This window comes from Lathyrus oleraceus, chromosome 7 (assembly GCF_024323335.1).
Source record: "Lathyrus oleraceus cultivar Zhongwan6 chromosome 7, CAAS_Psat_ZW6_1.0, whole genome shotgun sequence".
Lineage (NCBI taxonomy): Eukaryota > Viridiplantae > Streptophyta > Magnoliopsida > Fabales > Fabaceae > Lathyrus > Lathyrus oleraceus.
In genome coordinates this window covers 21076218-21100058 of record NC_066585.1, presented here as the reverse complement: position 1 = coordinate 21100058, position 23841 = coordinate 21076218, and the positions used below count along the sequence as shown (strand labels likewise).

At 35.2% G+C, this 23841-nt stretch overlaps 3 protein-coding genes across 3 annotated transcripts; all 3 read left to right on the top strand.

Moving 5' to 3' along the window:
* Window positions 1-2198: 2198 nt before the first annotated feature.
* Window positions 2199-4001, top strand: LOC127101781 (uncharacterized). The gene is made up of 2 exons (XM_051039224.1): window positions 2199-3314; window positions 3429-4001. The coding sequence occupies exons 1-2, from the start codon at window positions 2199-2201 to the stop codon at window positions 3999-4001; spliced, it is 1689 nt and encodes a 562-aa protein (XP_050895181.1).
* Window positions 4002-7625: 3624 nt separating this feature from the next.
* Window positions 7626-8210, top strand: LOC127101779 (uncharacterized). Its single transcript, XM_051039223.1, has one exon. The coding sequence runs from the start codon at window positions 7626-7628 to the stop codon at window positions 8208-8210; it is 585 nt and encodes a 194-aa protein (XP_050895180.1).
* A 4152-nt stretch (window positions 8211-12362) lies between these two features.
* On the top strand, window positions 12363-19095 carry LOC127105795 (cleavage stimulating factor 64). Its single transcript, XM_051043002.1, has 7 exons — window positions 12363-12568; window positions 12658-12735; window positions 16584-16622; window positions 16705-17274; window positions 17355-17447; window positions 18448-18633; window positions 18710-19095. The coding sequence occupies exons 1-7, from the start codon at window positions 12476-12478 to the stop codon at window positions 18833-18835; spliced, it is 1185 nt and encodes a 394-aa protein (XP_050898959.1). The 5' UTR covers window positions 12363-12475; the 3' UTR covers window positions 18836-19095.
* Window positions 19096-23841: the final 4746 nt, after the last annotated feature.

The window sequence follows — 23841 nt, the reverse complement described above, 5'->3', positions numbered from 1 at the left end:
GAGACTCTGAGAAAGAATCAGAAGGAGAATCTGCAAAACATGTCACTGCACTAACTAGTGTCTGTGCCTCTGATGACGACTCAAGTGGAGATGAACTTACATTTGATGAACTTACATTTGATGAACTTGCTGCTTCATATAAAGAGTTATGTGTCAAAAGTGCAAAAGTGTGTCTACAAGGAGAAAAGCAGAAGAAACTTATTAAGGAACTGGAAGCTGAGAAGAAGAAGCATCTGACAGTCATAGATGATATAAATGGTGAGATAACCTTGCTGACCTCTAAGCTAGATCAAATGACAAAATCCATCAGAATGCTGAATAAAGGAACTGACACTTTGAAAGAAATTCTAAAGGTGGGACAGAAATCAGGAACCATGTCTGGTTTAGGCTTTGTTAAGGAATCCTCATCTGAATTCAAAAGCTCAAAGGCTGAAGTTCAGAAAATCAAGCAGAAGTCACAACCAATGTCACAACATCATGGAAACAGGAGGACTAACCATCAAAAGAAGAAATTTCAAAGATGGAGATGCCACTACTGTGGAAGATTTTCTCACATAAAACCCTTCTGTTACAGGGTGCATGGTTATCCTAACCAGACCCCTCAAGTCAGACCAAAGCAGAAGGCACCTAAGCATAATGCCCCTATCAAGAAACAACACTGGGTTGCTAGAATAGGTCACACATCTCTAAGGGCATCTACCAAAAAAGATTGGTAATTTGATAGTGGTTGCTCAAGACATATGACTGGGATGAATAACTTATTGGTAGATATACAACCTCATACTACCAGTTATGTGACCTTTGGTGATGGAGCTAAAGGAAAAATCAAAGGTGTTGGTAAGCTGGACAGTCCTGGAGTTCCAGAACTGAATAATGTGTTTTTAGTAAAAGGACTAACTGCTAATCTCATCAGCATAAGCCAGCTATGTGATCAAGTCTTCAATGTACAGTTCACTAAGGAAAAGTGTGTTGTGACAAATGGAGAAAATAAGGAAGTTATGAGAGGATCCAGATCCAAAGATAACTGTTATCTATGGGAACCTAAAGTCTCAAACTACTCCTCAATGTGCTTCTTAGCCAAGGAAGAAAAGGAAGTGAAGTCGTGCCATAGAATACTTGGACATCTTCATTTAAGAGGAATGAAGAAGATCATATCCAAGGAAGCAGTTAGAGGAATCCCAAAGCTGCTTATGGATGAAGGAAAAGTCTGTGGAGAATGTCAGGTTGGCAAGCAAACCAAGATGTCACATCCTAAGCTTGGACATCCTACAACATCCAAAACTCTGGAACTTTTGCACATAGACTTAATGGGGCCTATGCAGGTTGAAAGTCTTGGTGGGAAGAGATATGCTTATATGGTTGTTGATGAATATTCCAGATACACATGGATAAGCTTCATCAGAGAAAAATCAAATGCATTTTATGTCTTCAAAGATCTATGCATAAGACTCCAAAGAGAAAAGGATAGTAGTGTTGTCAGAATAAGAAGTGACCATGGAAAGGAGTTTAAAAATTCCAAGTTTGATGATTTCTGCTCATCTGAAGGAATAAGTCATGAGTTGTCCTCACCTATTACTCCTCAGCAAAATGGAGTAGTTGAAAGGAAGAAACAAAACTGTGTATCATTATCCACTGTAGAAGCTGAGTACATAGCAGCTGGAAGCAGTTGTTCCCAACTGGTATGGATGAAACAGATGCTGACTGAGTACAATGTCACTCAGAATGTCATGACATTGTTCTGTGACAATCTCAGTGCCATCAACATTTCAAAGAAGCCTATCCAACACAGCAGGACCAAACATATTGACATTAGACATCACTTCATAAGAGATCTGATAGAAGACAAAGTGATTACCTTGGAACATGTGGCAACTGAACTACAACTTGCTGACATATTTACAAAGGATTTGGATGCTACTCAGTTTGAAAATTTAAGGGGCAAGTTGGGAATATGTCTTTCTGAGGAATTATAACAACTAATGATGTTAGGAATTTACTGTTTAATATTTCAAATTATTAAACAATTGAGAGTATGCTCTGATTGGTCAACAGATAATAACTATTACTCTTGCAACAAGCGGTACCTCTTCCATCGTTTCAACTTTCATTCACGCAAGCATCCTCTCAGAGAAACTTTTCATTTCGCCTCTAAGATACTCATCATGTCTCAAAAATCCAACTCATCTTCTTCCAAGAACATGTCCGGTTCTCCTAGCGCTGAACCAAGCAACCCTAACAGAGAAGATCCTGTTGCTGACTCTGCGAATACCCCACATGCAAGAAGACCTAAAGAAACTGTATCAGGCTTCTCCTCAGCCATCGCTCTTGAGGAACGAACCAAAGAAGGTTCCAGGTATGTTCACAATGCCATTGCCACTATGGTAACTGGAATACTGTTTGGTAATCATAAGGTCCTTGGGGTTTCTATTCCCTTAAACACTATTGAACCTGATAGTGTTAATTATCAAGAAAATGTTGAGTCTTTAGGAAAGAATATCTCTGATGATGTTGAGCAAACTAATGCTCATAAGGAGTCAAATGTTGACAAACCCTTAGATAATGTGGCTGGTGAGGAAGTTCATATCACTCATGATGTCAGTGACAACCCTAACTGTGAGGCTGAAACAGTAGACCTGGAGGAGTTTTCTGATAATGAGTTGTTGTCCTCTGTCCTCCCTAGCATAGCCAAAAGGGTTAGGACTAGGAGAGAAAAGAAAATTGTGGCTCAAAGGTCCCCTAGAAAGAAGATTGATGTTCCAACCTCTTCCAAGACAACGATGGCAGTCGAGAGTTCCCTCAAGAGGAAAGTTCATGGTCCAACCAAATCTTGGAGCAAAGGGGTGCCCAAGAAAAAGAATACCAAGTCTGTTGTTGTTGAGTCTGACTCGAATGTTCCGTGTAATGTCTCTGACACTTTGTCAAAGAAGAAGCAAACCACTAGCAAGCTTGCAGCTAGTGTCCCTGAGGTACTAATTGACAACATATCTTTTCATTTTGCTTCAAGTGTAAACAGGTGGAAATATGTTTATCAGAAGAGGCTGGCTTTGGAAAGGGAATTAGCTCAGAATGTCCTAGACTGTAAGGATATTATGGACCTTATTCAAGAGGCTGGTTTAATAAAGACTGTGACTCAGTTCTCAAAGTGCTATGAGATGTTGGTAAAGGAATTTATTGTTAATTTGTCTGAAGAATATGTTGATGGCAAGTCTAAGGAATTCAGGAACGTGTATGTGAGAGGCAAGTGTGTAAATTTCTCTCCCTCAGTGATCAACAAGTATTTGGGAAGGCCTGATGTAGCTCAACCTGAGCTTGAGGTGACTGACAGTAAAATCTGTCAAGTCATCACTGCTAATCAAGTAAGGAAGTGGCCTCTCAAAGGAAATTTGGTGGCTAGTAAACTGAGTGTCAAGTATGCAATGCTACACAAGATTGGAGTTGCTAACTGGATGCCCACCAATCATAATTCTACAGTTGCTATAATGCTTGGAAAGTTTATATATGCTGTTGGAACCAAAGCCAATTTTGACTATGGCTCCTATATTTTTGATCAAACTTTGAAGCATGCAGGAAGCTTCAGTGTGAAGGGTCTTATAGCCTTTCCTTCTCTCATCTGTGGTATTGTTTTGAATCAGTTTCCAAACATCTTAACAGAGAATGATTCTGTGAAGAAAAGAGACAGCCCTATGTCCTTCGATCATAAGTTGTTCCTAGGTACACATGTCCATGACATTGTCATGACAACAGGTGAGACATCATGTGTAAGCAATCAACCAGGTAAAGTTGTTGTCATTGCAATGCTCAAAGAAACTTGCAGGGAGTTAGAGGCAAGGAAGCTGAACTTGGAAAAATTGATTAGCACTTTGGAGATGACTGAAGGTGATGTGCTTGGTGAAGCTGCTGCTGTTGCAGAAGAAGCTGAAAGACAAGGTGAAGAGGGAGAAGCAAATGCCAGTCCTAATGATGGCACAGATGATGATGCTGACTCTGAGTCAGATGACTAGAACATTTCCTGTGTTTCTGATAATTGGTTGTATGTTTATTTGTTTTGGTATGTAATATTAAGTGTTGCTTTGGCAACATTTTTGACAAAAAAGGGGAGTAACACTTGTACCCCAGGACAACAGATTTCTTTGAAGTTGAAGGTCCCTTAGACAAGAGGTTATGTTGTTGTTTGCTATCTGATTGATCCTCTCTTGTGCTACTGTTGTTTGAAGTTTAACCTCTATTTTTGCTAAGTGTATTAGCTAATTTGATTCTCTGCTTGGATGTGTGCTTTCTGCTGCTGTGAACTCTGTTGTGATGCCAAGTTGTTTTAGCCAAAAAAAATCCAAATGGGGAGTTTGTAGATGTTTTTGATTGACTGCATTTTGTGTTAAAACACTTACTGTACTTAGATGTCTTGACTGATGTCATGACATGCTTAAGTAGTATGCTGCAGGATTAGCTAATACAGGATTGACTGGATGTCAAACTGAATGTTATGACATTCATCCCTGACAGCAGATGCTAAAGTATAGGCTAGTTAGTTTTTCTGTTATGTTTCAGTATTTATCTCAGGTTGATTTTCAAGAAACTAACAGCTATGCTAAAATTAAGAGACCTAGTATATAGCCTATTTTCTGGATGTCAAACTGAATGTTATGACATTCATCCTTGACAGCAGATGCTAAAGTATAGGCTAGTTAGTTTTTCTGTTATGTTTCAGTATTTATCTCAGGCTGTTTTTCAGGAAACTAACAGCTGAGCTAAACTTAAGAGACCTAACATATAGCCTATTTGTTAGCACCCTAATGTGTGGAAATTAGGTTAACTTGTTTAACCTTAATTTAGGAAATTCAAGTACAAGGCCCAAGTACTGCATTATAAAAGGATGGCAATCCTACTTTCAGCAACTCAAGGGTTCGAAGCGTGAAGAATTAAATATATCATTATATATCCTTGCTGTATTTTCATTGTGTCTGGTATTAGGTTTTACTTGTGAGCCAAGCAATTATCACCTAGATGATTGCATTAGACTAGGGTGTTTATTGAGTTGTAATTGCTGTGTCACTCTAAGCTTTTAAGCGTGAGTGTTGTGTTTCTTGATTAAAGCTTTTAAGCACAATCAAGAGTTGTTTGAAGTATATCTTCACCACTGACTTTAAAATTATTAAAGGTTGTAATCACTGTTGTGATTGAGGGGGAGTGAGTAGGTACTCAGGTCTTAGTTTAGATTGAAATTGCATTGGGTAGGTCTTAAGTGATAGGATTAAACTGGTGGTTTAAGTCCTGAATTAATACCTCTTATAGTGGATTTCCTCCCTGGCTTAGTAGCCCCCAGATGTAGGTGTGTTTGTCACCGAACTGGGTAAACAATTCTCTGTGTCATTTACTGCATTTTACATTTACTGTCTGCATACATTACCTGTCTGCGCAGAATTGGATGTCATAACATCCAGTGTGACATCGATAGTCTGTTACTAGAATTTCACTCCTGATTGTATGATGGCTAATGACATTGATGTTGATTAGATTGGTTACCATCAAAGCGTTCTTGTTGTGATCCATCCAACAATATTGGGCACCACTCCATCTGATATAGAAGATGGATACCTGAAGTGGTATTACTGTGTTTCACATCCTCGTTTGGTCCTGCCTCATCATGATGAACCAAGAGAGATGTCAGTTCCTTTTTACGAAACATGACCATCTGATCCTAATTGGGTTCGTGTTTCTACATTGATTCATCGTTATCTGAGATAAGTTAATGCTGAAGAGGAAGATCCGCAGTTTGCTGATTTATTTGAAGCTTTGCATATTTCTCGTTCACAATGATTTATGTATTAACTTTTAGAATTGAATGTTTTAAAACTGACATAATATAACATTCTAAGAGTACAACCACATATTTGCCTATTAGTTTCAACATAATCAACTCTCAATAACTCTTCAATAATACATCTCAAAGCAGCTTGAGACACTAAACCACGCAATTACCATAAAATGGACTTATGTGCGCGTGCTCAACTTCGTAAAAACATTTTTGAAAAAAAGCTCTAATATTGCCCAATTGTAACCTCAAGTTGTTATTCATAGCTTCCCAACATTTGACCATGTCACCTATACGGTTTCCCAATATCTGCTTTAACTTCAAATGAGCAGATTCAACCCTAAAAATAACATATAGAAAATATTAAAAATATCACATATAAAAAAATACATAGTAAAAAATATAACACATACCAATTAGTCGTCGTGTTACCTAAATGTAGCACTATATTAATCCATGCTCCAACAGATCTCTGTCTATATGGAATCAACCATGTGTCTTTCACATAATTAATAAATCCACTATAATCAACACATGCCTGCTCAAGTTGATGCAACCGTTGATCATACTCAACCTTATCACTAGCCCAAACAACTTTCATCCATAATATGTCTACCGTCTTTTGCATGTCATTCACCACATATTGCTTGCATTTTGCACCAACGTTTTTGTTAATGTGAAATCTACATAGTAAATTAATCGACCTGGGAAACACAATTTCAATTGCTTTCATCAAAGCAATATCTCTATATGTCAAAATCACTTGTGGACACAAATCTTTCTTCACAAACAATTCTTTAATTTTCTCCAATACCCAACAAAAATTCTCTGTCTGCTTAGACTCCATATACACAAATGCGACAACAAAAGTCAACTCGGATGATGTCATGCCAACAATTTCAAACAAAGGTTGTCTATATTTGTTTGTCTTGTAGGTGCTATCCATAACTAACACAATAGGAAAAATATTCAACAACTTAACTGAATCAGGATGAGCCCAAAATCTCTCTCTCACAACTTCCGAATCATCCCTTTTTCTACTCTAATACACATAGCATGCATCCTCAATAAGCTTAAACAAATGTTGTATCTCATTTCTAGGACCTCTTATCTCTTTTTATATCATACTCTTATGCTTGTATATTTGCGTAATCTGAGTGACATTCTCTGGATCTCGGTCTTTCAAGGAAAGTAATATGTGTCTAGGTGCAAGGACGGAGGTATTAAGAAGAAAGGGTGGGCACATGCCCCCACCACATTCTTCTTTGATTAATATTTAATAATATAAATAATATATTAATAATATAATATCCTAAAAATTAGGAAGAAAAGTTAATAATGCCCCTAGTTAATAAAATAATTTGGAGTATCACACACATCCATATGCATTTAAAATAAATTAAATTCTCTAAATAAAATTAAAAAATTTAACTCCTATTTGTTTTAATATTTCTATTAATTCTCGTTTACTCTTTCCAAATAGAAACAAACCACTTTTCATATTCTTCTTTCTCCCACTCTTTATTCTCTCACTACAAAGTATGTTTGTGATTCTAACTTCTTCTCCATTGTTGATCTTTTAATAGGTAAAAATTTTAATTTTAATTTTTATGAATTTATAATTTATTTTTATTATTGTAGTAAGAGTAAAAAATATATTATTATTTTATTAAGCTTGAGATTGTGTTAATGGCAGAAAATTTATTTTTAGAGTTTTGTAGTGTTTGTTTGAAATTGTTGTATCTAATTTACACCATTTTCAAGTTGGATTATTTTATGAAGTGATTGATCGACACAAAAAAAGTCAAAGAGAAAAATGGAGAAAGTATCTAATTTACACCATTTTCAAGTTGGATTGTTTTATAAAGGGATTGATCGACAACTTCAAGAGTTGAACAATCATTTTACAGAAGTGAATACTGAGTTGCTCCTTTGTGTAGCTTGTTTAAGTCCAAGAGATTCATTTTCTGCATTTGATAAGGAGAGATTGATTCGTTTAGCTCAATTTTATCCTTCAGAGTTTTCTCAAGTTGAATTATTGACACTAAATTGTCAGCTTGAAAACTATTTCTTAGATGTATGCTCTGACAGTGAATTTTCAGAATTAAAGGGGATTGGTGATCTTTCTATCAAGCTCGTAGAGACCAAAAAACATGTTGTGTACATGTTGGTATATTTGCTTTTAAAGTTATCTCTGACATTACCGGTGGTAACTGCAACAGTTGAAAGAGCTTTCTCTGCTATGAATATTATCAAGAATCGAATACAAAATCGCATGGGTGATGATTGGTTAAATGATTGCTTAGTTACTTACATTGAGAAAGATATTTTTGTTGATGTTGAAAATAAGAAAATCATTCAACATTGTCAGAACATGAAAAATCGTAGAGAACAATTATAATTTATATTTATATTTTTGAAAATGAAATGTTATATTTATATTGACCCCACTACTCAAAATTTATGGCTCCGTCCCTGTCTAGGTGGTACATGTCTCTTTGTCAAATCAGCGACATGTTGCTTCTCATCCGTGGTAAACCTACCAACAAACGAATGACCTTATAATCTATCAGGCAAACAATGATTATGGACCCTATATTTTACATCAATCTTCCAATCAGACCCATCTTTCGTCGGAATTGACCTGATTTTAAATGGGCATCCACATTTTTGGGATGCACTTTGGGTTCCACTATCAGTATCCTTGTATTTTCCACCTTTATCACAACCAAATATTAATTTATTACTTCTCTCTCTCTTGCCTGTTTCAATATCTGAACGAGTGATAATAACAGTTACTTTATTATGGATTCTAACCTCTTTAATTCATTTGATCATCTCTTCTCGTGTACCAAATCTTTGAGTGGTTAAAACGCATCAGAAGTATCTACACATATTTGGGGAAGAATTTCCATACCTGCATAATAAAAATAAAAAAAAAAAAAATTTAAAAATGCAAACCAGAAATCTGCAAGGAAGAGTTCCGAATCATACAAATAAAACACCGGAAGTCTTTGGGAAAGACTTCCAGTGTATGTTACTCTGTTAACCATAACGCATATGATAAGTGTTCCGGAACGTTCTTTTTTCAAAACTGAACCGAAACTCTTCCAGAATACGTTACGCAGTAAACCAGATGCCTTTCACGAAGTCTTTTGGTTTGGAAAAAAAAACATACCAAAAGTCTTTTCCAATGAGTTCCGATACGAGGGTGAATAGTATAATTTTCGGAAGGCTCAATTGAATGGTTAAAAGTGAAATGGTAAATTGGTTAAAAACAAACAAGGGTAAAATTGGTATTTTAAAAAATGTGGGGATATTGGTATAACTGCATGGATATGAAGTGAAATTTTCATATTGATATGCTATGAGCCCAACTAATTCTTTTTTTGTTATAAGGAATTTTGATGGACCCATATCTTCTGCCAATGATATCACATACACCTGGTGTAACGTCTCAGAGTGTTTTTTAGGATTATCGACTGACCCCCCAAATCAACACGAGTCTTTTCAGTATACGTTGTCCTCACTCACACGGTTTCTAAGAAACTTCCCAAATGGTCACCCATTCAAATACTACTCCAAGTCAAGCACACTTAACTCTGGAGTTCTTATTTATTAGGCTACCGAAAAGAAGATGTATCTTGTTGGTATAAATAGTACTAATGGATCCTCATAAGTCTTTCATGCAGTTTTATACATGCACATCCTCAAGATCCCTCTCATTCCGATGTGAATTCAGTTTTTGCCTAGAAGCTACTAGGAGCCGCTCATTGTCATGCCATGTGCATCGAAGACCACTCCCCTCCCCCATCAGCCTCAAGTGTTACATACCTAACAATTTTCACTTGGTTGGTTCCCGAACCACATCGTACTGGGAGAGGTCTGACTCTGATACCAATTGTAACACCCCATACTACTTTTTAGGATTACCCCCACAAACCAACACGAGTCTTTTTAGCATGCTTTGTCCTCACTCAAATGCTTTCCGAGAAACTTTCCAGAAGGTCACTCATCCAAATATTACTCCAAATCAAGCATACTTAACTATGTAGTTCTTATTTGTTAGGCTATCGAAAAGAATATGCATCTTATTGGTATGTATATTACCAATCAATCTTTATAAGTCTTTCTTCAACCATGCAGTAACATACCTGCACAGTCTCAGGATCCCCCTCATTCTGATGTAAATTCAATTTTTGCCTAAAAGTTGATAGGAACCGCTCATTGTCATGCCTGTTTGCATAATCAAAATTCCATAATTGCACTGCGAATGAGAGGACGCCTCTAGTGATCTAGTGATGGGGTGAAAATTTATTTTTGTGTAACTTTGGAAGAGTTTACTCTCTTATAAACTGAATAAAGTTATGCTTTTTATTTTTTCTTCTTTTTACGTTAAAAGGTGGAGAAGTTGAGTGAAGAGTGGAGGAAATTGGGGACTAAAAAGCCACTTACTGTTTCTTTTTTTCCCTCCAATTATATCTCTCCTCCCTCATACTAACTAACTAACTACACACAACACACACCAACGTTGTTGTTTCTTTTTTATTTTATTATTTAATTGTTTTTCCCTTCATTTAAACCACAAACTCACACTATATTATTATTCACTCCTGTAATTAATATTAACAATAAATTGATTACCAACCAAGCTAAATTTCATTACTTTAAATAAAATAAATAGATAAATATTTAACTTAAGGTTTTTAACTAAATAATAAAAAAATAATAAAAAATAGAGTGTTATAATACTTACCACCTTAAAATAGTTTCGTCCTCAAAACTAGACAATCACAAAAAGGTTTCATCCTTCAATTTGATGTTGGTTAAATACCCTTCACATCATTGCCAAGGAAAACACCCTAATTGGAGATTCACGTCAGAAAACAACAACACATAACATCAATATCCAACCATAATAAAGAGGACCTCTTAACAATTCTCTCTAGGACACGTGAAAAAAAAATTGCACCAAATAAAATAAAAGAAGAAAAAATAATATACACATCAAATCCATCAATTTACTCCATTCTAATGTAAATCTTTTTCAGATTGAGAAAAATAATATACATATCAGATCCATCCAAATATATTCAAAAACAATAAATCAAAAGATTGAAAATCAAAGATCCCAAATAGAAAAACACATAAAATAAAATTAATAGGGTATGATTAGTTGCTTACATTTTAGTACGGTTGAATTTCGATACCCTCTTTCCACTGTTCCATTTCAGGATCCTATTCATGTTGAATGCTACAACAATACAAACTTTAAAATCTGTAGGTTCAAAGTAAACAAAAAGAGTATATGCAACAGCGAAACTAATAGGAATTCTAACAACAAAAGCGAACCCCCCAAAAATGGTATGGAAGAAAAGTGTTGATTAGAATAACATAATGAAATATGAAAAACAAAAATGTTGAATAAACACAAAAGGCGAAAAACCGCAACATCAAAAAAACACAAAAGTTGAGCAAGGTGGAATCTAAAAGAAAAGATAGTGAAATCTGAAAAACACAAAAGGCAAAAAATTGGAAATCGCAACATTAATGTTTCAGCATTGCAACACACATATTGCTCACGGTTTGACCTTGAACACAATAAAATCGAAAATAGAAAGCATAACCTTGTAACACAACAAGACATGTAAAACAACAATGACAAAGTGAATAGACAAACCTTGTAAGTTTGAAGAAGACGAATGTTGATTTCAAATCCGATGATTTTGACATCAGATCCGATGGTTTTGATTTAGATCTAGTGGTTTCGATTCCAGATCCGATGATTCTAATGATTTCGATTTCAGATAAAAAAAACCTGAAAAAAACATTAAAGTTAGTAAGAAGAAAAAAAGGAAAACATTTTTTGATAAACCCTAAAATGCCGAATGATTATTTTTCTAATTCTTTAGAATGGCACGAGGGAGAGTGGTGAAAGAGGGAGTGTGATACATAAATAGCGAAAGAGAAAGAAGTGGAGAGGAAAGAAAGGCGAGAGAAGAAGAAGCGGAAAAAAGAAAAAACTAAGTTGTAAATAAAGAGATATTGGAATAAGAAGAAAACGTGTGAGAAATATTTTAAGCTTAGAAAAAAAAGGAAAACCACAAAAATGAAAAACGAGGAAGTGTAAGAATTTAAGGCTATGTTTGGATTGATGGAACATAGTGAAGCGGAGCAGAATGGAACATGATGGAGCGGAATGGAATATAGATCACATTCCACTGTTTGATTATTTTATTAAAAATGTCTCATTCCATCGCATACACCCCAAATTGGATGGAAAAAAAATAGAGATTTGGATGAAATTGGATGGAATAGATTCCATCATGTTCCATTCCATTCCATCTATTATTTGCAAATCCAAACAATGGAATTTAATTAGTTACCATTCCACTCTATTCCATCTCATTTCATACCACAAATCCAAACATACTTTAAAGTAGGGTATTTTGGTATTAACCAATTTTGTTCTTTTATATAATATTAATTAATTAATTACAAAGTAGAAACTAATAAATTATTAAGGTGTTATAGCAAAAATAAATAAATAATAATGAATATAAATAATAATATAAAAAATAACAAACTTGTCTTGGGTTGAATTGAAACGCTGTATTTTGTATACAAACGCTGCGCCGAGTTCGCAGCATTTTCCTGGGTTGAGCAATGGCCGGAAAACAAGTCAGCGGCGAGGTTTTACCGGTGAACCTCGCCGGAATGTCAAAGAATCAGCTTTACGACATCATGTCTCAGATGAAGGTAACATTGCATACTCTTTTTCACTCTCCACGAACCAATTACTACGTGCTATTGCTAACCTAACCCTTTCGATTTTGTTTCTCATTCAGAATCTGATCGAACAGAACCAGCAACAAGCAAGACAGATCCTCATTCAAAACCCTATGTTGACCAAATCACTTTTTCAGGTTTTTATGCTTTTCCAATTTCTATATCCGTTTGCTTCCTCCGGTTTTGCTTATACTAGTTCTCAATTCATTGCATTGCATACGTTAATTGACATGTATTTTCTAGTGATTAGATGCAGAGCTGTTATTTTTCCCTAGGTCATAAGATAAAACCCTAATTTGAATTTTGTGAAAGTATGGATAGCAACAATTATGTAACTTTTTCCTTCAATTGGAAGCAAGGAGTGCTATTGTGGTATCATTTTAAGGGTATTGTTATTTCTACATTACATTGGAGTAGTAGTAAGGGCGCCCATAACAATTAGCATTGGAGTGGCTTTTGTTTAAATATAAACTAGTGTGTTTCACCAATGCGATGCTGGAGGCTAAAATAAAACATAAGATAAGAGGATGTTCAAATATGCCGTACGAAATATTTGCATTGTACTAAGTTTTGGCTTGTAATTGGGATTATGTTTGATCTGTTTAGAAGTTTTGGCTTGTAATTGGGATTATGGTTGATCTGTTTAGAAGTTTTGGCTTGTAATAACTTATAATTATGCAGTATTACTTAGTGGTAACTTGGCAGTCTTAAGTCACAACTTTAATTCCCGGCTAAATGCTGGATTTCATACCCATTACCCTTTCAATCTTCTCTTCAGTTTAATATGGATCTACATAATGCAACATGTTTTATTTAAGTACTGCAAAAAGTACAACTCCACATGATTTTTTGGGCAAAGAAGAAAAAAACATTCTCATGTTTTCAAGGGACGAGAAAGTAAAATTACCTTTCCTCAAACTAACATTTATGTGCTGTCCAATACAGTGATAACAAAAAAAACCAACCTGCCTTTTCCTTTTCATACTTCCGCTTAGAACCCTATGTTGTTTTACAACACAATATCATTTCAGACTGCACTAGCAGAGACAGTCCCACATGAACCCATAGCCAACCTTAAGACATCATTCTCCATCAACCCAATCCAATCCAAACCCTCTTTTGGTAGATTAATAGAGACACTGTAGTATACTAAGCAAGCCATGAAAGGACCAGCCCCAAAAACCCAATGTCCATTCCATACAGATCCTCCATGAAGCAGTGCTGGGCCTAAGAATCTTGCTGGGTTCAGTCCAACCCCATCATATCCAGCATGTTCAGTTACAGTTATTGACACAAATACTGCTAGTGCTATGGAGCCTGCTAGCTCATGATTCTGCACTTGCAAAGATAATTGCTCCACTCGTCCTTCAGTTTGCATTGTTTGACCATACCCTATTGAAACCCTGAAACTAGGCGAGTTTTCAATCGGTAGTTTCAAAAAGTTAGCAATTCTTGGCTGCAAAGTTTTTTCAGATCTGCCACCATCTAGTAATATTTGAATTGGAATATGACCAATTTGTCCTGCAAATCGAATAGTCCCCCCACAACTGTACCACCTCCTTTTATGGCATTCAAGGATAGGTGATGGTCATTTGCAATGTTACTCTCGGTATGTTTTTCCGAGTCAGTTGGTTCAGGGTCTGTCTCAGTGTCTTCCTCATCGCTCAATTGCAGCTTCATCATCTGGTGTTTGTTTGGGCACTTGGTTGAGTAAGAAAACTTTGCATCACAGATAACATAGCCCTTTGTCTCTCCTAAGTTGAATTTCTGCTCCAGACATCATTTTAATGGTCTGGTTTTGTGAGTTTTGGGTCAGCAGTTTGCTAGTAGGTGTTGGCAATAATGGCGGTAAATTGGATTTCTGTAAGTGTGGCGTTTGTTCTGGTTTGAATGGGTTATTGGAGGATTTCTGGTATCGTGGGTTTGTGTCTGTTGCTGTGGTACTTTTGGTGAAGTTTGTTTGGTGTTTGATTTTGGTTATGGCAGGGTATTTTTCCTCTAACAAATTGGCCAGAGCCACTGCATGTACCATTGTGTTTAGTGAGAGGGACTTAACATCATGAGGAATATCCTTTTGTAAGCCCCTCAAGCAACAATCCAGCAGTGGTTTGTTGATCACTCCCTCAGAGCGATTGAATAGGGATGTGAATTCTTAGTATTCTGCTACCATTCCGGTTTGGACCAATTTAATCAGTGCAGCACGACAGTCATACAGTGATGGTTCGAAATCCAATTCAAGAGCTCTAGTAAATTGCCTCCATGTTTGGAACGGATTTACCCTTTGCATAATTTGAACCCAGGAACAATCTCTTGATCCAATTGAGCCGAGGCAACGGTTAGTCTCTCCACATCGGGAGAGTTATAATACTCAAAAAATTGCTGTGCCTTGAAAATCCATCCGATGACATTCTTTCCATCAAAATGAGGAAAATCAAGTTTAATGTACCTTAACTGAAAAGCAGGGCATGACGCCTCTTCAGTTGAGTTCACAGAGCTATTTTGGAGGTGGATGAGCTCGGGGATTTCTGTAACAGGAGCAGAATGGCTTCATCGAGTTTAGCTAACTTCGCTTCTGTGCTTGTGGTCACTGTTTCTATGCGATAAGATCGAGCTTGGTGGTCAACTTCCAGTCGCCGAATTTGAGCTTGCAAATCTGCATAATTCCTCTCCATTGTTTCTGCCTACTTCTACATTCAGCTCATTCAATCGCGTGTTCTCCACCTTGACAATATAATAGTAGTAAACAGATAAACACTGATATAAATGGTATGGGGGTTCTTTGGTATTAATAACCTCACTTGCAGCAGTGAAAAAACAAGGGAAAAAGTACCCAGGAATTGAGATAGGAATGTCAGAAAAGAGAATCAGAGGAGAGAGAAGAAAGTGGAAAAACAAGCGAGAAATATTGCATCCGACAAGTCATGCTCTCACACATTCCCCCATTCCACTATTTTATTCCCTGTCATATATTCCACGAGTAACTTGTTGGCCATTCTGACCCGCATTCCTTTCCTTTCCTCCACCTTAGCTGCTGACTCACCCATCACACGTGGCACTTCTGTTACAATTTAGTTGTATCATTGTTATAGTTTTGAATAGCTTTGGTGTTGGTTTGGTTTCCTGTATACGGGGTGATACTTTGCTCATTTTTAAACTTTGTAGTTTTCTAGGTTTGTTCTTTGCACATTTTGTGCCTAGCTCAGAGCTTATTAATCATTTTTCCTTTGAAGAAAAATTTCCACATTCAATTTTCTTATATGGTGGTGGTTTATACAAATTGGAATCACTCTTTACTCTTCAGTGAGAATTTAAATCATTTGAAACCTCTAATGTTTCACTTCTTGATGCCATTGACTATATACTTGCTGAGTTCAATTATTAGATGATGAAAATTTGCTTTTATGCTTAGACCTCATAACACTACTTGAAAAAAATAATATTTTCTTTAGGCTGTCCCATTTCCTCTTTACATTTGAAGATTTATTTAGGCTGTCCCATTTCCTGATGTTTCTATCCATTTCACTGATGTTTCTATCCATTTCACTGATGTTCTTTGGGTTGGGTTTGGTCCCTCTGAAATTAGATTTTACTTTAGACGGTAAAGTATGACATCTCAACTGAACACATCTGTAATTGGTTATATCAACAGTTGATTTTTTTTATCAATGATTATGATTCTTTACTTGACCCCCTAAAGTGAATTGCACAGTTTGGAAGAGTAGAAATCATGAGTTATATAGGAATAAAAAAGATTTCAAATCTGTATGCAGTCTTGTCTTTTGTACTACCGTTTGTCGTTGATATGTGCAACTGTATACGAATAAAATCATTTACTTTTTGAGTCTTCAATAAACAGAGCAATGTGTATTTTTTTTTTATAATTTAAATTAATCTCATTTAAATACTATTTCAAGGGCTTCAGTCTCATTAGTTAATAGTTATTTGTTTAACTTCGAGATTTTGTTCATTTTGTTTTGTCAATCAGGCACAAATCATGCTTGGAATGGTGCAGTCGCCACAAGCGGTATTTCTCTCAATAATTTGATGTTATTTTTCACAACCTTCCTTTGGTAGAAATTTAGATGTTAAGAAATGTTTGTTTCTAGGTTCCGAAAGTTCAACCAGTGGTTTCGCAGAATAGTCAGCAGACAATACAGCCAACACAACAGCCAAGCGTTCAGCCTGCTCCATTATTGCCTGGGCAGGGTGGCGCACAGGATCAAGCAGGTGTGTCTCACACTCATATTCCTCCAAGGAAACACCAAAACCAGCCTTCAGTTCCAGTCTCGTATGCTACTATTCCTGCAACGAGTCATCAGTCTCAGCCCATGGCTGCACATTCTATGCAGATGCCACAACAGCCCAAAGGACACCTGACTCCGCAAGTGGCTCCGGCAGCTGTTCCACAATCATCACAACTTCCAAAGATACCTCCACCCTCTGTTCATTCATCTTCACAGCCACATCATCCAACACAACTGCCATCTGCCTCTAGTCAGCAACCATTGCAGACACCTGGATTTTCACATATGCCTATGCAACCACCACTGCCACCACAGCTCAGACCACCTTCAGTGCAAACCTTCCACCCTCAGTATCCCCCACAAATGGGTGCAAACTTAGGTTTTCAACATGCTGGTGGTGCTTCTCACAATCATCCACAACCCATGTATCATGTAAGCCAAATATCTCAGTTTACAGTTTATGATCTAATGACATGTTGGACTGTAACAGTATTTGTTGATGAAATTTTCAGCCTGGTACAAAACCTCCTTCTAATGTTGGATCTGCATTCCCACTGGGGCAGACACCACTACAAAATCAACAATCATCTCAGTCACCCTATCAGGTATGTCAAAATAGAAGATACAACTGAACTGATAGTTAAGATTTGAAAACTGCTTTAGTATCACGAGTTAGTGATTTTGCAGCAGTGAAGTTCTTTATGTTGGCATTCCCCACCCTACCTTCCCCACACTAAATTATTAGGCACTAAGCTATCTGCCAATGCCTAATAGCATTGGCATTGGCATTGGCATTGGCATTTAAACAACGTTAGCTTATACTGTAGCTTTCAGTGTTCACAACAAAAAATTGATCTTTGTTTATATGGAAAGTACCTTTCAAATTTAAATTATTGAATGTTGCTTGTCGAAACATGAAACCATAGTTCTATCCCGAGTTACAGCTCCTGGTAGCTGATTCCAATAACACTATAGTGGGGTGTCTGCTATGTCAAAAATATATATACAAGATAATAAATCTATACTGTGTTTATATATATCTATTTTGTTTTAAACCGTCAAATAGCCGCTACCGCAGTGGGAGGGTGTCCATGGAAAATAGGGACTGCTGCAGCTGATAATTTCCCCAAAGAAAATGGGGGTAAATATGTCTTTTTTTTCCATGTGAAGAATGCCACCTGCATCAGTCCCTAGTTTCTGAGATAGGGGCCACAATTGCTCCTGAGATTGAATAATGTAAGACAATGGAATCTTATAGCGGCCAGGCTCTGCTCTGCTGCCATATTGCAAAGATGATTACCATGGCTGAATGCCGAAAGTTGAAACCAATTAATAACAGAAGGAGGAGAAAAATGTACCCCATTTATCCCGGACAAATGTATCATTTAGCCATTTGCCTTTCACAAATTGAGCTTATTTATTTTGTTTAATTAACTAGTATGCTGGCATTTGCCTAAACCCAAAATTGATTTTGGTGATTCAACTGAAAGAAGAAAACCTTAGTAAAACGGTTTGAAAAGCCATATCGGTCATGATGATGTTTAACAATACTTTGTGCTTGATAGTAATTGGTTATTCAGGTGCTAAGTCATGCTTGTATGTTAGGTTGGAAATATGCCTTTCGGGTCTGATTTTGGCAGTCAAGCTGGAAATGCAATGCAAATTGATAGAGGGTCTTCTTGGATGCCTGGTCCTTCAGAAAACCTAGCACAGCATTCTGGTCCTCCGGGACCACCGTCTATGGTTTCTGGTCAGATGGGTGCTGCTAATCAGTCTCTTCGGCCTCCTGCGGTAATCATTGTGAATTAGCATCATTCTATGAAATTGTCCTGCAGTCTATTGATGTTCTCTCCTATGTTAAATGCAGTTGACCCCAGATATGGAGAAGGCATTGCTTCAGCAGGTCATGAGTCTCACCCCGGAGCAGATAAATCTTCTTCCCCCGGAACAAAGAAATCAAGTGTTGCAACTGCAGCTGATGTTGCGTAAATGACGCAATGCGAAAACACACTGGAAGTCCCAATCTTCTTAATATAGCATAGATTCTTCTATTATCAATGTTCGAAGTGGTTGTTCGCGATGAGGTTTTGTAGGTGATACAAAAATTGTGTAACAAATTATAACTAAATTATTTTCTGGATGTTGTCATTTAAAAAAAAATGTAGATTAGAGGTAGGACACCTTCGTACAAGGTCAAGTATAAACACCAATCTCATTGAAGATTTTTAACAGAATTTAGCCATATACCAAAAATGGTTTTTCGTTAAAATTCAAATGAAGCTATTGTAGAATGCTGTTGAAAGTAAGAAAATGAAGCTCTATTACCCTCTCCTAAATAGAGCAAGTAATAAGTGAAGAAAATTTCTCTTTCTGCCCCTACATTTTCAATAGCTTTCCAATTTTAACCCTTTCATATTACAAGGTATTTCGGACAAAAAACAACTTATAAGAATGCATTTATAAAGAATTAAAAAAAAAACTTTAAATGAAAAATTGTTTAAAATATTTTTTTCATAAAATTTCATTTTAAATATGATAATATTTTATTATAACTTTTTTTTAAATATTAAAATTTAAAAAGTTGTTTGAATTTGAAATTATTTTAAAAGGAATATATTTGATGGTGTAAAATATTTTTATACTTTATACTGTCAAACAATGAGAGATGTGTATCCGACCACATTATGATTTGATAATATAAAATATCCGACCACTTTATGATTTGATAATATAAAATATTTTTATTGGATGTCAGTATAATATTTTTTTAAACCAAAAATGCATTACCTTTAACCTGTGTAATATTATGTAATTTTAATTAATTTTAGTATTCAATAATATATATTTATATTACTGTATTTTATATTTATATTATTGTATGTTAAAATTATTCTTTTAGCTTATAAAAGAAGAGTTATAATTTTCTTTTTACTATTTTAAAAGGATTTTATAAAATCAATTTTAAAAATATAAATAAAACTTCTTTTTTTTAAGTGTGAACCAAACATCCATCCATATTATATTTAATTTTAGGATGAAGTTGCATCTCTGAAAGTTTATTTGATATATTTGAGATGCATATTAGAAAATGATCATGATACTTCAAATCAGAAACAAAGATAATATGAAGAAACAAAAATAATATGAACAAGTTTTAGAAACAAAAATAACTCGATATTAAATTAAAATACTCAATGTTATATATAGTTGTTAACATAAATTTAACATTATATATCGTTATAAACAGGTAGTTCAAGACGTTACAACATATTGATAATATCATCGATGGATATTGCAATCTCTGTATCCACTTCTATCCGACTCTTTGATGCGTAACGGTAAAATATATTCCACATAATCTTTAAATCTTCATCAGTGTTTAGTTCAAAGTTTGTGAACTGTATCTTCCTTTCATTGTCGGTTTAAGACGACATACGATGAGATGACTAACTAGCTCGATTTGCAAAATATGATTATGTATACCAGAAGTCACATTAAATTTTCATGTATCATTCACCTTACAATATCCGTACAATACAATCACATTTTCTCGATCTGGTGTCATCATATTTTAACTTCCGAATCAGTGGAACATACATGCCACTTCTCTCATATCTCATGGTTGCAAATGCTTCCCTTCTATTCAAACCATTGTCATACCTTTCGATTACAATGTCAAACTCAATTTTTTGACCTCCATGCGGACCCATTCAAGCATATTTTTCATGAGTAGTAAATAGTTATTCATTTCTAAAATGTTGACCAACATTTATCTCTACAAACCGGTTTAATATCATTTTTCACTTCGTCTGGTTTAACATCTTCCTTCACTACACTCAGTTTTACATCATTACTTACAACATCTTTAGGAAATATATCCGAGTGCACCATATCAAATACGAACAAAAATAGAAAAACAGTTTAAACAACTCACAATAGCAGAAAAATCCGGATATGCAATCCAAAACATGACCAGATAAATTCGGATATGCACATCCGGACTCAACGTTCATTTTTCTGTTCAAAGAGAAGATTAATACAAACGATGAGGGATAAAATGAGTGACTTTACCTTAAACTGAAGCCTCTTTTACTCCTTTTGATGTGATAAAATACAAGAATTATGATTTGAAGTAAAAAAATTGATTGAGAATAATTTTTTTAAGGATTTTGGGTTATGAAAGTGATATGGAGTATGAGAGAGATAATCATGCAATATGATATTATTAAATTTCCCGTTTAATATTTTCGGAGATGCATTTCCGAAAATGTCACTAAATAGTTAAATAAATCAGTTCAATGAAAAATACGAGTAAATAGGGTTCAAGGTTATTTTTGGAGATGCATTTTCAAATACACCTTAAAAAAAAGCGAGTAAATAGGGTTCAAGGTTATTTTTGGAGATGCATTTTCAAATACACCTTAAAAAATTTCACCGATGCATCTCCGAACAAATTTATAAAAATAATAAAGTGACAGATTGATTTACGAAAGATGAAGTAATTTAAGGTATTTTCAGAGATATATCTCTAAAAATAACTAAAAATAAATATGAATTTTCAATGGTGGGAACAACGTTCTAAAGATGAAAAAAGATTCCCTATATTTTTTGAGGAGGAATCTATCAAGTACTTTATTAGTGAACGAAACACCCCACAAATTCAACAATTGACTATAATAGTCTAAATTCTAAATTTATTTTTTACAAACAAAACCACATATTTTGAAATTATTAAAAATACATCGTTTTGTCTCAAAAATTTGGAAAATACCGGACTTTTACAAGTATGTAGCATTTTCCTTGAAACTTATGAATTTTACCGCACATTTTGCCTTCATACCAGATTTTTCATAAAAGTATGTATTTTTTTTACCTGTTTTTCTTTCTTCAAATAAGGAGTATTAAATTTTAAAGGATATATCAAATTTTTAGGGATATCCAGTATATACGAAATATTAGGATGCATTTTTACCCGTAAGTTTAAAAAATCCGAATTGGTGCCCGGATGTTTGTTCGTCTATACCGATTATGATCAAATTGGAACCGTTTCCAATTTCCCAATGAAAAATAATAAATAAAAGTAAGTTTCTTTATTACAATTATGTTCTCATGCATTAGATAATTAAACCCAAAATTTTGAATAATTCCGAATCAATCTTGATGAACAAGATTCAATTGCACCAATCGAATTCTCTCTTGTGGTTCACTTTTCACTTGAGTGAATCAACCAATCTTAGTTGCAAGATTGTATCGCTGCACAATATTGATATTGATGAAAAACAAGAAAATAAGATTGATTTGAAAACAAAAGAGTTAGGATTTATCGAGAGAAGGAAGAAGATGAATTTCCTGCGGAGTTCGTCTATGCTCACAAACTGTGATTCTTTATTCTTTTGTAACTGCAAAATCAAGTATTTACAATAATAAAACTCCCTATTTATAGATTTGACTTGTTTGCTCCCTAGGCAAAGTCCAAAAACAAAAGTCTAAAATACCTAATTTGGCCAACATTACAAAATTAGGTTTAAAACCAAATCCATGTCAAGATTAACTCCTCGACACTTTGACACTCACATAATTTTTACACACAATATTCCAACGACAACAGACTCTGCCGAAAATACTACTTTGACACAAAGAATTACAATTCAATACACCACATAATTCATTGTGTCTAAGCTATCTATATTCATCATAAACCTTAACTTCTTGAACACTTCGACCTGCACTCCTTTCATCATGATATTTGCAATCCGATTCTCATTTCTGCAGTGTTCCAAGTTCAGTTTCACTTTTTCCACTTGCTCTTGAAAATAATGGAACCTCATTTTGATGTGATTGCTTCGTCCATGTGATATCGGATTCTTCACCAGATTGATAGCAGACATGTTGTCGATCTTCATGGTAATTGCTCTATAATTCTTCCCTGTAATCTCTTTGACCAGAATCACCATCCACGTTGCTTGACATGCACAAAGAGAAACAACTATGTATTCTACTTCACATGATGATAGTGCCACTACGGGTTCATTTCTTGAACTCCAAGAAACTGGTGCACCACCTAATATAAATACATAACTAGTTGTGGATTTTCTATCTTCAACATCACTACACCAACTTGAGTTGGTGTAGCTCACTAACTTGCATTCTTTTCCTTCATCAGTTGCAAGAAACAAATTCCATAGTTGAGAGTTCCTTTCAAATATCTTAGTATTTCTCTTTGTCGCTGCTAGATGTGATACCTTTGACTTCTGCATGAATCTGCTTACCATACCTACATTGTATGCTAGATCAGATCTTGTGTGACAAAGGTATCGAAGTGATCCTGTTAGATTGTTTGTATTGTGATTGACAATATTTTATTAAAACAAGTGAAATAGTAAGATGTTGAACAAGATGCCTTGACATGCTTGTACGACATCGTGGCATGATGTGGTTTTACTTTCTTGGAAGATTTGTTTTTTAACATGATATTAGTGAAGATTCTTTGAAGATTAGATTCACGTATTTTGTGGTTAAAGAAGTGTTTGTTTTAGAAGCAAATGTCGGTTTAAGCTTTGCCTTATTTCCTAAAAAAGGATGTCAAAACGTTTAAGGAGACATCATATTTGATTTGATTTGATTGTGCAGAAGATTGTGCAGCAATCTGATTTGGATTTGCTGATTATTTAGCCCGAAACCCATACTATTTTGGGGCTATTTAAAGGATGATTCTAAACTTAAGAAAACAACTAAGTTGCGTATGTGATAGTCTTTGTTAGGGTTTAGTTTGTTAATTGTTATTTGTGAGTTGTTCTCGTATCACTTAGATGCTTGAATTAGACTGAATTTTTGAGTAGTAATTGTCAATCACTCATGAACTTTTAAGCAAGAGTGGATTCTCTTTCATAGAAAGTGTGTCTTCTATTTATTGTTAGAAATTTTATCATTGTTGTATGATTGAAGAGAAGTGAGAAGAGTCCCATATCTAGTAGAGTCTTAGATAAAAATTCCAAGAGT

Bases quoted from the DNA above. Each gene is read 5' to 3' on its own strand.
- LOC127101781 (XM_051039224.1), top strand. From the start codon at position 2,199: ATGTCCGGTTCTCCTAGCGCTGAACCAAGCAACCCTAACAGAGAAGAT. The intron at 3,315-3,428 runs GTGACTGACAGT...ATGCTACACAAG, and splicing joins TAGCTCAACCTGAGCTTGAG to ATTGGAGTTGCTAACTGGAT.
- LOC127101779 (XM_051039223.1), top strand. From the start codon at position 7,626: ATGGAGAAAGTATCTAATTTACACCATTTTCAAGTTGGATTGTTTTAT.
- LOC127105795 (XM_051043002.1), top strand. From the start codon at position 12,476: ATGGCCGGAAAACAAGTCAGCGGCGAGGTTTTACCGGTGAACCTCGCC. The intron at 12,736-16,583 runs GTTTTTATGCTT...TTTGTCAATCAG, and splicing joins TGACCAAATCACTTTTTCAG to GCACAAATCATGCTTGGAAT. The intron at 17,448-18,447 runs GTATGTCAAAAT...CTTGTATGTTAG, and splicing joins CATCTCAGTCACCCTATCAG to GTTGGAAATATGCCTTTCGG.